At 54.5% G+C, this 14,362-nt stretch overlaps 5 protein-coding genes across 5 annotated transcripts; 3 read left to right on the top strand and 2 right to left on the bottom strand.

Moving 5' to 3' along the window:
• Window positions 1-160: 160 nt before the first annotated feature.
• PG998_001254 (Chitin synthase 4) lies at window positions 161-3,873 on the top strand (the record flags this gene model as incomplete). Its single annotated transcript, XM_066868072.1, has 2 exons — window positions 161-3,380; window positions 3,437-3,873. Coding segments are annotated over 2 exons (3,657 nt in total), but the record flags the coding sequence as incomplete, so codon positions are not given.
• A 1,838-nt stretch (window positions 3,874-5,711) lies between these two features.
• Window positions 5,712-6,614, top strand: PG998_001255 (uncharacterized protein; the record flags this gene model as incomplete). Its single annotated transcript, XM_066868073.1, has 1 exon — window positions 5,712-6,614. One exon carries the CDS (start codon window positions 5,712-5,714, stop codon window positions 6,612-6,614), a length of 903 nt encoding a protein of 300 aa, XP_066736488.1.
• A 19-nt stretch (window positions 6,615-6,633) lies between these two features.
• Window positions 6,634-7,743, top strand: PG998_001256 (WD repeat-containing protein; the record flags this gene model as incomplete). Its single annotated transcript, XM_066868074.1, has 1 exon — window positions 6,634-7,743. One exon carries the CDS (start codon window positions 6,634-6,636, stop codon window positions 7,741-7,743), a length of 1,110 nt encoding a protein of 369 aa, XP_066736489.1.
• Window positions 7,744-9,190: 1,447 nt separating this feature from the next.
• Window positions 9,191-10,956, bottom strand: PG998_001257 (uncharacterized protein; the record flags this gene model as incomplete). Its single annotated transcript, XM_066868075.1, has 3 exons — window positions 9,191-10,597; window positions 10,629-10,714; window positions 10,788-10,956. 3 exons carry the CDS (start codon window positions 10,954-10,956, stop codon window positions 9,191-9,193), a joined length of 1,662 nt encoding a protein of 553 aa, XP_066736490.1.
• A 2,487-nt stretch (window positions 10,957-13,443) lies between these two features.
• PG998_001258 (uncharacterized protein) lies at window positions 13,444-14,063 on the bottom strand (the record flags this gene model as incomplete). Its single annotated transcript, XM_066868076.1, has 2 exons — window positions 13,444-13,494; window positions 13,554-14,063. The coding sequence occupies 2 exons, from the start codon at window positions 14,061-14,063 to the stop codon at window positions 13,444-13,446; spliced, it is 561 nt and encodes a 186-aa protein (XP_066736491.1).
• Between the last annotated feature and the right edge of the window lie 299 nt (window positions 14,064-14,362).

Genomic DNA, 14,362 nt, shown 5'->3' on the forward strand with positions numbered 1-14,362 from the left:
ATCCGCGCCTGTTTGCGCTGACGGAGAGAACGTCTTCCTAATTGCCCGATCAAAGTCCGTGCTCTTCTAATCTCGTGTTCCCTTCTTGCACCAGAGCCAGGCTTCTCGTTCTTGGCCAGCTTTCTCGGGCTACGCTTACTAACACCGCATTTCGCTCAGGAAAGAATGTCGCTCCCCCGAGAGGCCAGGGGGCCGGCCGTCACACGAGACAAGAAGTTCATATCGACAATCCCCATCGCGGCGTAACCGCCCAGGCGATGTTGAGACAGGAGGATATTTCCCTGTGACGGGGCAAGGTCATCAACGTGCGCCTTCAACCGCCTCTTACGCCGAGACGACTGATCAACCTAACGGCACAACAGAGAGATTGCCTTTGTCCCCGAGCACGGAAAACGGCGCGTTCCCTCACGATGAACATACCATCTCACGCAAGAGGAGCCTGGTCCGCCCCGAGAGGAACCGGATTGGAAAGGACCATCCAAATTATCACTACCGAAAACATGCAGCAAATATGGAGGTCCTGCCTTCTTCCACTGGGAATGACCCTATTCTAGAAGATCTGGAGGGGACGACGGATCTATCGACTGCTCGCTCTCCCGACGATGGGTCAGAGAACTCGCCTCCACGAAAGTCGCGTAAGGGCGACCCGGAAAAAGTAAGACGCACAAAGTCAAAACGGCGGCGGTCTTCGGGTGCGGGTAGGTTAGCCAAGGAGTCGAAGAGGCAGAAACCCAAGGAAGTTCTCAGCCCTCCTAGCCCGTGGAATTTCTACTGCGCCGTGGTCACACTATGGTGTCCCGATTTTATTCTCAGTTGCTGTGGGTGGAAATCTAAAGCCGAGAGACGAGCATGGCGAGAGAAAATGGGCCTTATTAGTCTCATCTTGCTCATCATGGGCATTGTGGGTTTCTTGACATTCGGTTTCACCCAAGCAGTCTGCGGCTCGCCAATCACACGCCTCCGCGTCAACGAGGTCGGCAACGGGTATATGATCTTTCACGGTACAGCTTATGATCTGACGAAATCTGGACACCCCCCTGCGGACGGTATCCCTCTGCGATTGGACAAGACTTTACCTAATATACTGTACGATTTGCCCGAGAAGCATGGTGGACAGGATGGCAGTTTCCTCTTCCAGAACGTCAACGGCAAATGTAAGGGTATGATCACTGCGACTAGCAACTCTGATATTCCGCGCGATGCCAACGATCCAGATAGTCTGGCTTGGTACTTCCCCTGCAAACCATTCAACCAGGATGGTTCCACCAAGCCCAATGACACTGTTACCTACTACCCTGGGTATGCGTGCCACACGTCTCAAGAATCCCGGAATAAGTTCTATCTGCAGCTCCATTCAACCGCAGATGTTTTCTACAACTGGGCCGACATCAAGAACAACTCACGCAACTTGATGGTCTACTCTGGAAACGTGCTGGATCTCGACCTCCTGAACTGGTTCGACGAGAAGGAGGTGGACATTCCAGATCGCTTCAAGGAGCTCAGAGACCGCGGGACTGTAGCCAACCGCCTCGTTCATGGACGAGACATCACCCGGTCATTCCAGAGCTCTGGCGACAAGCACATTGCCGAGTGTCTCGAGGAGATCATCAAGGTCGGCACTGTTGATACCGACACAGTCGGGTGCATTGCATCCAAGGTTGTATTGTACCTGTCACTTGTGCTTATTCTGTCGGTTGTTGTCGCAAGGTTTGGTCTGGCTATCGTCTTCCAATGGTTTATAAGCCGGAAGTACGCGGCCCCGAAAACGTCACAGTCAGGGAACAAGAAGAAGAGAAACCAACAGATTGAGGACTGGAGCGAGGACATCTACCGGGCTCCGCCCCGGCTACCTGGTGATCTGAGCAGCAGTGTGGGTGGCTCAAATTCAGATAGGACCAGCAAGCGTGCCAGCACATTCCTGCCTACCACTTCGCGGTTCTCAGCCGCCTATGGCGTTGATCGCAATCCTCGACGTCCCCAGCCCACTACGATGGCTAGTCAGGCTTCTACCGGGCCACTATTACACCCTAATTCCATGTACAGACAAGGCAATGACAGCAGAGCCAGCTTTCTCAACTCGGACCCATATTCGAGCAGCGCGAACCCGGTTGATGGATTCGGTCCTGCTGGGTTCATACACGAGGCGGTTGTTCCTCAACCTCCCGCCGATTACCAGCCTTTTGGGTTCCCCCTTATTCACTCGATATGTCTCGTCACGTGCTACTCCGAGGGTGAACTGGGTCTGCGAACCACACTCGACTCGATCGCTACGACTGATTACCCCAACAGCCACAAAGTTATCCTCGTTATTTGCGATGGTCTCATTAAAGGCCATGGGGAGACCATGACCACGCCTGACATCGCCCTCGGTATGATGAAGGATCACGCAACCGCGCCTCAAGATGTAGAGGCTTTCTCATACGTCGCGGTTGCCAGTGGAGCGAAGCGACACAACATGGCTAAGATCTATGCTGGTTTCTACGATTATGGTGCTAAGTCCGCCGTGCCCCTTGAGCGACAGCAGCGAGTACCGATGATGGTCGTAGTCAAATGTGGCACACCCGATGAAGCGAGCAAGTCCAAAGCCGGAAACCGCGGCAAGCGTGACAGTCAAATCATCTTGATGTCCTTCTTGCAAAAGGTTATGTTTGACGAGCGCATGACGGAACTTGAGTTTGAGATGTTCAACGGTCTCTGGAAGGTCACCGGCATCTCCCCCGACTACTACGAGGCTGTTCTCATGGTTGATGCCGATACGAAAGTCTTCCCTGATAGTCTCACACACATGCTCTGTGCCTTGGTCCGAGACCCCGACATCATGGGACTCTGCGGCGAAACTAAGATTGCCAACAAACGCGACAGCTGGGTCACCGCTATTCAGGTCTTCGAATATTTCATCTCCCACCATATGTCAAAGTCGTTCGAGTCTGTCTTTGGTGGTGTTACCTGCTTGCCCGGATGTTTCTGCATGTATCGTATCAAAGCTCCCAAGGGTGCCCAAAACTATTGGGTGCCAATTCTGGCGAACCCCGATGTCGTGGAGCACTACTCTGAAAATGTGGTAGACACCCTCCACAAGAAGAACCTGCTTCTTTTGGGAGAGGATCGATACCTGACGACTCTCATGCTCCGGACTTTCCCGAAACGCAAACAAGTCTTTGTTCCCCAAGCCGTCTGCAAGACAACAGTCCCTGACACTTTCATGGTCCTCCTATCTCAGAGACGTCGATGGATCAACTCTACGATTCACAATCTTATGGAGCTGGTTCTTGTCAAGGATCTGTGCGGTACCTTCTGCTTCAGTATGCAATTTATCATCTTCATCGAGCTGATTGGTACCCTCGTACTTCCCGCTGCCATCGCTTTCACATTCTATGTCGGTAAGTAACAACCCGATATTCTCAAGTTGATAGAAAAATGCTAATGTTCATTACAGTCATCATTTCTATCGTACACCAACCGGCGCAAATCATACCTCTCGTCCTGCTGGGTCTCATTCTGGGCCTTCCTGCGGTTCTGATTGTCTGCACTGCCCATTCCTGGTCGTATGTTGTCTGGATGTTCATCTACCTCCTCTCTCTCCCCGTTTGGAACTTCATCCTGCCTACATATGCCTTCTGGAAGTTTGACGATTTCTCATGGGGTGATACCCGAAAGACTGCTGGGGAGAAGACCAAGAAGGCTGGTATTGAGTACGAAGGTGAATTCGACAGCAGCAAGATTACTATGAAGCGCTGGGCCGAATTTGAGCGCGAGCGTCGCATCAGGGAAAACAACTACTGGGGGTCAAAGGAGAACGTCGGGGATGGTTGGTCCAATGCCGATTTGCCTCGGAGGCATCCCTATGATGACCAGTATTACTCGGATGCCTAAATGAGTGGTGGTTTAACGGAAAGCGCAGCTAAGGGGCTTTAATGCGCAAGCACATGTGGGATACGAGCGAAGGATCTAAATATATATATGGGGATGAGTGGGCTTGTCCAGTTCATACGGGGGTATTTCTTTTTCTTTTTCTTTTTTAGCGGGCGCCGCTCGTTTTCTTTCTTTTTGGATTATTCAGTACAGAAAACCGGCCACCCTGATGAAGGCATCGAAGCGGCGTCCACATTGCAGACAGGCAATGCTGCGGTGGCGGCCGCCATGTATATAGCTGCTACGAATGGGCCAACGGCTCAGAAACCCTTAATACCAATACCGATATGATACATGACACACGACAGTGTTCGGCAGCCCCCATCACCACTTTTATGATATGTGACTATTTGTTGCTCTACAGAAGGCAAAGCTCGGAACACCGTCCCCTATGTTGGGCAGGCAGGCAGGTGGATGGTCGTACAGACGGCCTGGGTCACCGGATCTGCACATGACAGCAGTGGCCTCTTGTACCCGACTCGTCTGGTGGTTAGAGGTCATGCCCCGGCTCGCTGGTCATCCTGTGCGCACCCGCCTACCCGTCTGCGCGCGCCTGTGTGCCGATGTTGTGCCATGTGGTAGCCGGCCCCGTATCGGTTGTGTTCGTCATGCGGGGAACATTAGATTCGAGTCAGCCCTGTCGTGGCACGACTTTTGTGTGTGTATGAGGCAGCTAGGTTCTAGTCTGCTGGTGGTTGCGGGCTTGCGTGTTGTGTATCCTAGCAGCAGTTAGTATTGATTGATCTCCCAAGGAGCTACGGGCATTGTCCTTCTCCCATCTGAGGATGGCGCTAACGAGCCGGTCAGCAGGCTGCATCTGCATATCGTATCTAGAACGGCACTGGTGCAGATGGACCTGGTTGAAGATGAATATATACTAAGCAGGGGCGGCCGTGGCCATTGCGGCAATGACAGTGTTCCCTGCTGTAGGCGGGCGACACGGCGGACATCTCGGGGCGCGGACGCTCGGCCTAGTACACCACAGTCTTGGTGTCCAGTCAGGTGGCTGTATTTATGTATGTATGTATCTAGTATGTGTTCCGAAATGACCTATCAGCCTGCAAGTACTTTCTTTCTTTCTTTCTCTCTCTCTCTCTTCCAGTGGGTGCCTGACAGCTGCGCGCTTGCACGAATTGTGACGATGGGTTATGTAGTTTTTGGTGTGTTGCAGCGTGTTATGGGGCGTCGATGCAGTTGGACTCGAATTGGGATGGTGTGTAGCCCGAGTTGAGTTCGCAGCCTCTTCCTTTTCGCTCCCCGTTCTCATTCCCTTCCCCACAGCAAATGTCATGGCTCACATGTGCCAGCAGCGTTTTTACCGTCTGTCTGTCTGTCTGTCTGTCTGTCTGCCTGTCCGTCCGTCCGTCCGTCTGCATATGTCTGCATATGTCACATACTTTTCCTGGGTTGTCTAAGTTGCATGCTCACTTGCTAGGTTGCTGGGTCGGTACGGGTCGGTCAGCTTAGCAGGCGATGCCCACTCCAACCGCCATAGTGGACCACCACTTCCACCTGCCCAGAACTTGCCCCCCCCCATACCCGTCTCCATCTCCAGCCAACCCACTTCCCATAGTGACGGAGATCGTGCTCACCACCCTGACTCTTATAATACCACCACAGCCAACACACTCATCCATCCCCAGCCGCCCGCTGCTACTGCTGCTGACGCTGCTGCCCACCATACATACCCCCGCCGGCCACGACTATCACGACAACAACAATCTGCCCGCTTACACCCTTCCTAAATAAAAATAGAAATAAAATAAAAAACCTCAGGCGGCGGCGACAACGACACACATATGACAACGCATTATGTCAATCCTTACTGGCCACAATATAACAGCTCCGCCTCATCATCCGCCGACGAAGGCGACGCCGCCGACGACCATGAAATGGAGGAAATGCACCACGGCGGCGTCACATTAGTCGGCTCCGACTCCAGCCCTCCTGCATACCACCACCACCCTCCGGCTTCAACCCACACCAGCCTTTTCACTATGGCCCATGCTACCGAAGCCATGAACCTCCATCTGAACCCAGACCACGACGACTTCGACGACAGTATATCCCTGGGCGACGACGACAACATGGAGGCCGTCAGCGCCGCTCATCACATGGCGCACACACAGCAGTATACTTTGCCGCCGATAATGCCATCTCAGCACATCCCCGATCTCATTGGCGGCCAATTACCTCCAATAAACCCTCCTCCGCATTTAGGCTGGCCGCCGCAGATGCCCCCGGGCTTTCCCCAGGCCTTCTTCATGGGCGACGACTTGACGGAAGAAGAGCTTGGGGAACTGCACCCCATACCCATCAATAACCAGATGTCTCTGGCACCCGAGAACCTGAATTTTGTCGACTTTCTGCGAATATGGGCCGAGAATGGGCGAGGTAAGCTGCCGGATATACGCCGCCTGCGGGCGCAGTTGAGGGATGTCGGCCCGGGCTCTACTAGGGTGGAATATAATCAGCTACACGGCAACAAATGCGACTTGCAGGGCATCGATTGGGACGATCTCGGTGTGCCGAGGAGAGTAGCCCGAGAACGTCGCATGATGACCTATCGAAACTATACCAACAAGAGCGGCTCGGAGGAATGGCATGTAAGCAGAATGGCACAGAAGAACCTCAAGAAACCAACGTACCTAACCAATTTCGCAGCCCGCTCTGCCAGACCGGATGCTCAGGCCGTCCGATAACTATTACCGCTTTCGAAACATGAGTTTGAGGCGGGATGTCCGTTTGCTCCATTTTCAACTGAGGAATATCCTGGGATGCGCATCTAGGACGCGCGCTTTCTTCCCAAGCCATGGCTACGTCAAGGAGATAGACCCTACGAATGGCCGCTCCCAGAAGGCCATGGACTTTGATACCGAGGGAGACATGCAAGTGTCCACCCTGACTGCTACAAACGACATTCTGATGGTCGGGTGCTTTAACGGCGACTATCGGTTTCGCAGTCTGCACTCCGAGAATCTCTCATATGCCGAGGGAAGGCTGACGGATAATATGAGCGGAATCACAAACCACGCCCAAGTTTATCCGTGCCGGCGGTCTTCGGCGCCGTTGGCCGCGTTTGCCTCGAATGATCACGGTTTCAGGGTGGTCGACCTGACCACTAACAGTATCCTTTCCGAAATCAAGTACAACTATCCTCTGAACTGCACGGCCGTGAGTCCAGATAAAAGGCTTCGTGTGATGGTTGGCGATTGCATGAACGTGCTCATTGCCGACGCCGAGACAGGCGAGACGTTGCAAGATCTAGAGGGCCACCGCGACTTCGGATTCGCTTGCGACTGGGCACCCGACGGGTGGACCGTGGCCACTGGCTTCCAGGACAAGAGTGTCAGGATATGGGACGCACGCATGTGGAGACGAAATTACAACGGTGCCGCCAGCCCTCTGGCCGTCTTGCGTATGGAAATGTCGGGCGCTAGAAGCCTGCGCTTCTCGCCCCTCGGCTCGGGGAAGAGAGTACTCGTCGCAGCCGAGGAGGCTGATATCGTCAACATTGTTGACGCGCAAACGTTCGAGACGAAACAGAAGATTGACGTGTTCGGCGAAATCGGCGGTACCGCTTTCGCCGATGACGGACGGAATCTGTTGGCCCTGGTCACAGATCAGGCTCGTGGCGGGCTCTTATCGCTCGACCGATGCGATGCCGGCGTCGAAGACGCATACAACTACTACGTCGACGAAGAGAGCAGACAAGACTGGTCCCGTCGTGCACCGAAGCGACACGAAGTTGTGAGCCCTCTTGGGTCACAGGAGACGGTGACACATCGTCGCCGGAGGGCTCTTGTGTCAGGCAACCTCGATCCCTTCTAGAATCATAATTTCATGCTGGCAGGCATCGGGCAATTCCATGGATATTTCAGGGGTAAGGCGTACATGCATACGGGCATATATCTTGTTTAGCGTGGTGTTCATTCCAGTGTTTATATCTTCCCGGTCATCCCTCCGTCAAACTTTCGACTGGACAGCTTGACTATATGAATAGCCGTCCGCCATTCTTCTCTCACTCTCCTATCCGAGCCAAGGAACTAGGTCTTGTCATGGGTATGGTGTCATCGATAGCGATCTATAAGCACGTGTGTGTACAATGTACAACATAGAACCGCAGTAAGAAGCGACTGACGGTGGACATATCTTTGGATCTTAGTTATTGGCCAAATAGACTGGCGGGCTGTGGTCGAGAAAGTTATAACTACCTGTTAACAAGAACATAATAGGAACATACGCAGGCATATGAATACATCTACAAGTATCTCTTTGAAAGTGTATCCATCTCATTGATCTCATTAGCCCCTGAGTCCTACCTGCCTTTGGATGAAAAGAATGAACCAGTGGCCAGGGCGACCTTGTATGGGCAGTGCGTCTACGCCGAGGAGTCCAAATTGCAGCCTTCTTGCACCATGTGCCCGCCCTCTCTGCAGAGCTGGGATATGGAACAACAGTACCTTGCTTGGGGGATGTTCATCCACTAGTATCACGGTTGTTGTAGTCACGCGCCACAACGACGAAAACAGCATGGAGGGTTTCCGAGGGCGCTAAAAACGCGAAGAAGCCAAAAAGGGGCGGGTAGATAACCAGAAACCCCCAATATTAACTACTGCTAGTTTTACGGTAGCACGCTTGTTTAGTATACGATTCTGATATCGATCTGCAGATGGGCCTAACTAAATAAGCTGCATATCCGAACGCCTACCTAGCCAAGCACACGAACAACGTCCTGCGGGCAGGTAGGATGAGCGCTTCATGGGAGGCATCCCCATCGCCACACAAGTCACAAAAGATCGAAGGAGCATCGCAACAAGACAAAAGGGTCAAGGTGAAGTAGACTCGGGTCAAACAGCTCTGTTCATCATACACTACTAAATTACAACATTATGTAGAGGGTACCCTAGTAATCGAGTAGCCGAGGATTTTCAGGAATGTAATGCTGAGTATTTCCCGGTGAATTGGCCCCCCGCCACCCCCATCTCCATATCGCTCATGGTATCAAAACACACACATAGGAAACAATGTATAATGGCAGTAATGGCAGTCGCATCGGGGTTGAGAGATAATACAACACACGCGGCGTGGCGAGTCAACAAATCCAACAGACGGGCTAGGGTGGGGAAGACGTGCTGTCCATAACAAGTAGATAATCGGTTTTCAAAAGCAAGCAAATAAATTATATACAGGATATGGTGGAATCAGATTGTATATGCTGACCTGGGCCTGTGAAAGGGAGCCGGGCACGTTCTTTGTGCTGTTGGTTGTGCTTGCTTTACAGAGAAAGGTTGATGACAGACTTGAGAATGTCCTTGCAACCCCAGCTCTTCTCGCAGGCGCACTCAGTCTGGTCGCTCTTCCACAGGTCGTCCTCGAGGGAGAAGAGGACGATGTCCTTGGGGCACTCCTTCAGGATGGCGGTGACGGCGGTCTCCTGCTCGACCTTACCGGGGCAGGCAGAGCCCATGCACTTACCCTGGCTGGGCCAGCCGGTCTCGTAGCACTTACCGGGCTTGCCGCAGATGCCGGCGAGGATCTCCATCTGGCTCTTGACGAAGACACCGGCCTGGGAAGCGACGGTCTGGGTGTTGAAGAAGGGGTGGATGTTGGCAGCGGGGTACTCAACAACGCCGCAGAGAGTCTCAGCGACGCCGGTCATCTGCCAAGCCGCGACGGTGTCGGCGGTGGTGTAGCCACCAGTGTAGCCGGTGAAGGTGGACTTGCAGGTGGAGATGAGACCGGCGATCTCACCAGCAGTGCAGTATCCGTTGAGCATGGCCTCGTTACCGACCGAGATGATCTCGACGAGGTCGAACTGGGCCCAGTTCTTGATGGCGCTGATCTGCTCCGAGACGGTGGGGTTGTTGGCAGAGCAGTGGGGAGCATCGATGAAGATACCGATGATCATCTTGCAGCCGTAAGCCTTGCAGGCGGCGCCGACGTTGGGGAGGGTGTCGCAGTCGGTGGAGTAGGTGCGGAGGGTGGTGATGCCGGCCTTGACGAGGGCCTCAACATCCTTCATGACGTCGTTCTTGCTCTTGCACTGGCCGCTCTGAGCGTAGGGGGTGTAAGTCATGGCCCAAGGAGCCTTGCCGTTGCCCTTGGGAGGGGTGGTGCTGGGGACAGCGCTGGGCGAAGGCTTAGCAGAGGAAGCAGGGACCTGAGGGACAGCCGAGTAGACGGTGGCCTTGGTGGGGATGGGGTTGACGGGAGCCGCGGGGACAACCGTGGTAGGGACAACGGGCTTAGGAGCGGGCGCCGAAGTCGCGGGCTGGGTAGGCTTGACGGCCTCGTAGGGGCAGTAGACAACATCGCTGGTCTTGGTGATGGTGGTCGTGACCTCGGGGCGGGTGTAAGTGCCGGGGAGGTACGAGGTGATGCTGGGAACAGCGATGGTGGAGTCCTCGGTGACAACGGTGGTGTGTTTACCGACGGTGTAGGTACCAGCAGCCGGGCAGAAGGTGGTGGTGACATCGATGGTGCTGGTGGTGACGCCCTCAGTGGTCTTGACGGTAGCGTACGGGACGGTGATGGTCGTAGCACCAGTCACGGCGGTGGTGGCACCGCCGAGGGTGTGGGTGCCCTTAGAGACCGAGGTGGTGGAGGCACCGCAAACGGTGGTGGTCTTGTCCACGGTGATGGTGGTGGCCGGGAAGGTGTAGACGCCGGGGGTAGGGCACAGCTGGGGGAGCCGGGGTGGGCACGACAGCAACCTCGGTGGTGGACGTCTTGGGGGCCGGGGTGGTCTGGGCGGCCACGGGCTTGCTGGTAGTAGCCTGGGGAGCAGGAGGGTTGTGAACTAGGGAGGTATGTTAGTTAGCGGGCTATGCCGACTTGCAATGGCGTGCGAGTGGTGATAGTGGTGGACGTACGAGTGGCTTCACCGTACCAGGTGCTGTAGATGGTGGTGCACCCGGGGACGCAGGTGGCGTCCTTCTTCTCGAGGCCGTGGAAGAGGTCATGGGCGTGGCGGCGGTGGGCACTGGCGCTGGCGGCGCCGGCCAGGGCCGCGGTGGCGGCGACGGCGAAAGTTCCCTTCATTATTCCTTCTTTTGATCGAAAGCGATTAATTACAAGCTGTTGGCGAGGGTTTTCGTGATATTATTTTTTCGTGAGATTAACGAGTGCCCGCTGAAAGAGTGAAGCGGTAGGTAGAGATTACTGTAAGAGGACGAAAACTGGCGAATGCGTATCAGGATGATTGCATCAACATCACAGGGTCGTTCCGTGAGGGAGGGAAGAGGGAGAAAAAGAAGGCAGATCGAGGGCAGATCGCGGTACATATATTATCAGGGCGAGGCCCATGGCACCTGGCTTCACGGGGGTGGGAGCGAGCGTGAGCGTGAGCGAGGATGGTGGATGGAGATGAGCGCGGGTGGGCTGCCCATACAGAATGGACACCCAATTTTGGTCGACATGGTTGTTGTTTTTGGTACCTCGACACTTTCCGACCTTTCCATCTTCTTTAGCCTGGCCATCACCGCTGGTCGTGCCGGGATCCTCACGACCCTTGGCTGCGATGGGTCCCCCAAGCTCTTTAGCTCGTCAGATGCCTGTCGGGTTGCCTGTCGGGTTCCCTGCCTGGTCCCTCTGTATCGCCCATCGCCCGTCGCCCATCGCCCATCTCGCTGTCCGTCGTCTCTTGGCTGCCAGGACTGTGTGTCCTGGCAACGGACGTTTGTGGCAGTCGCGCGCAGTGAGACCAGCAGATGGGCGCTCCGACGTGCATGGCGGTTGTCTTGGGAGGGGTGTGGTGAAAGAGCCATTCATTCATTCGTACCTGCATAAGCCTCTGGGCAAGAACTTACTGTGACAGGCAGAAGAAAGCAGAAAACCGGGCGTAATACGAAGCCGCATTAAGGAGAACTGGTCTGTTCCATCCTGCCCGTCCATTCATCCTCCCACTCTCTCCTGCTCGGCGCAACTGCTAGCGTCGTCCGGAGAGCAGGCGGGAAATTAGTTAAGCGACCTTGGGAAATTACCACTTCACGCCAGCACCCCCAGCACCCCCCAGCACCCCCCTCAACCCTGCAAGGGCAACCCATTGGTTCTGCATGCCTGCATTGGCAGCCAACTCAGTGCTCATTCTCCATCGTCCAAGTAAGCACTGGTGTGAGCATCGTGTACGTGTGCACTCCGTCCTCCCATTCTTGTCCGTAGCCCTACAGGTAGGTGTGGCTTGGCCAGCTCGTTTTTTCCCTTTTCCTTCCTGGCCGAAGAACGAAAGAAACAGACAAACAAACAAACAACTGCTGCTAGTGGCTAGGGCTGATCTATTTCCCTTTTCGGCCTGTCTGCGCATGCCTGCATAACGCATCAATACATATTGCGGCAAGACGTATGTACACATGCAAAGACAATTAAAATAAAGATACAATAAAAATAAAAGGAGTCCCTAATCAATGCAATGCCGTTTCCGTCCCTGCTCCCCTTGTGGCTTCAAATCGTTCGAGAAGACGGCGGCAGGGACAGAACGTTACATATGTAGTGTACATACATATGTAGTGTACAGATACATATACTAATACATGTGCATATACAGACGTAGGAAATGGCCCAACCCAGCATCTCTGTACCAGCCTAACCTTATCTGACTGCCTCCCATTTCCCCCTTTTAAGCTCACCCGCTCCACGTAGGATGCTGCGCCTTACCGCCTTGCCTCCAAGCTGTCAAGCTCTGTGACCCCCCGACCCCCGGTCCTCGTATACAAATTGACTGCTGGAGAAGCCATCATTTGGCATCGTGGGCCGGTCGGGTCCTCCAAGCCTCCTTCCCCACACGGCCCAAATGAGGCAACTATCTTCAACGTTCGTTCCGCGAGATCTAGCCTCAGCCCCTCCCTCAACCCTCATTCGACCTCCCGGTTCGGCTCCCGATCCTCGAGCTTTCGATAGCGGGTGGGCTCCGACTTCGAATCAAGTCATGGCAGGACAGTCTATCTATTCTTATTGCCGGCGAGTGCCGACATCGTCGATCCAACGAGTCAACTCAACAGGCCAGGGTAGGCGTGATTGCTCAATGGGACCATCGCCTATCACTCTGGCCAGACCGATAGATCGTCAGTCACGAGCACTCCGGGACACAATAGGTATCTGTGCTACCGATCGACTTGCCTTGCCCGCCGGCCTGATTCCGCTTTTCATCCCCCCTTTCCAAGCTACTTAACCTACTTCACGCGCCCGTATCAACCATGCCCTGCGCGTTCCGGCCTGCAATTGTTCACTCAAAAGGATACGATGCCTAGGTGTCCAAAACGAAGTCCTGTTCATGAGTTCCTACAACTAGCTTTGGTGCCCGGCCCAAGTCACGGCTTTAGAAAGGGGGCTGATATAGTATGAAACTTGACTAAGTTGTGTACGGTAGTAGCTGACGGATATGAATGAATCTACCTCCCCAAAGCTCGAGGCCTTCCTCGACACTGCAACGCCCATATTGACCGTGCCAATGTATACGGTTTTTGGCCACGGAAACCCTCCCCTTTTAATCGGTATCGCGACGTGGGACAGGCTTGAAAGCCCGCTCCTAATTTACCGCAACAAGGCAGTGCTGACCAAAACCGAAGCAACGAAAAGACCCAGCTAGTAAAGCGTCAGACATATACGTAATAAGGCATCTTCGTTGACGCGACGGAACTTACAGAAATACCCTTCGCTCCAGCCTCGGAAATGGGTGGCTCCTTGCCACCAGTAGCGGTGCTGTTAGGCATCATCCCGCCCGTGCCCATCGGCATGCCGCCCATCGAACCGGAATGCACAGCAGTGCTCATGGTGCTCATGACGTTCATGGTGTTCATGCTGCTGGCCATCGCCGTGGGGTGCGACGGGCTCATGTGCATCGAAGTCGAAGCTGTCATCATGGTCTTGGACTCCGCATAAGGCATTGAACCGCTCTCTCCCGTGGTCATGGCGGTGCCGGAGCCCGTACCCATCGCGGCGGACGAAGGCGTGTGGGTAGTCATTGTCTGGGAGTACATGGGTGCGGAGGCCGCATTGGTGGTAGGTGCAGCCGCGGAGGAAGGTGCGACCTCGGCGGGCATGGAGGACATACCGCCGGCGGCGCCAGTGGCGGAAGAGGCCATGGGCATTGGGTCGTCCATTTGGGCCAGAGCGGCGCCGGCCAGTGCAAGAAGTGTGTATCGCCGGACCATTTTCTTTTCTTTTCTACTTCTGGATAGTGGAGGTATACTGTCGAATGTCAATAGAGGCGAGTTGCACAACCGGTCAGGGGTGACGGGGGAAGGGCCCTAAGAATCAATCCAAGGACAAAGGAACCCCGACGGGCCCCTTTGACGAGGAACACGGAGGCCAGATCTCTTGAAGCTATGCTCATGAGGCAACACAGCAACAAGACATCCTACCAGCCAACAATGACAGCTTTATCCATGGAACACCCGCATGCGGACGTACGTGCCTTGGCTAGTAAACTAGCATCCATGTGCTCTGGCTA

Source organism: Apiospora kogelbergensis (assembly GCF_038363985.1).
Source record: "Apiospora kogelbergensis strain CBS 113332 chromosome Unknown utg000001l_segment0_segment0, whole genome shotgun sequence".
Taxonomy (NCBI): Eukaryota; Fungi; Ascomycota; class Sordariomycetes; order Amphisphaeriales; family Apiosporaceae; genus Apiospora; species Apiospora kogelbergensis.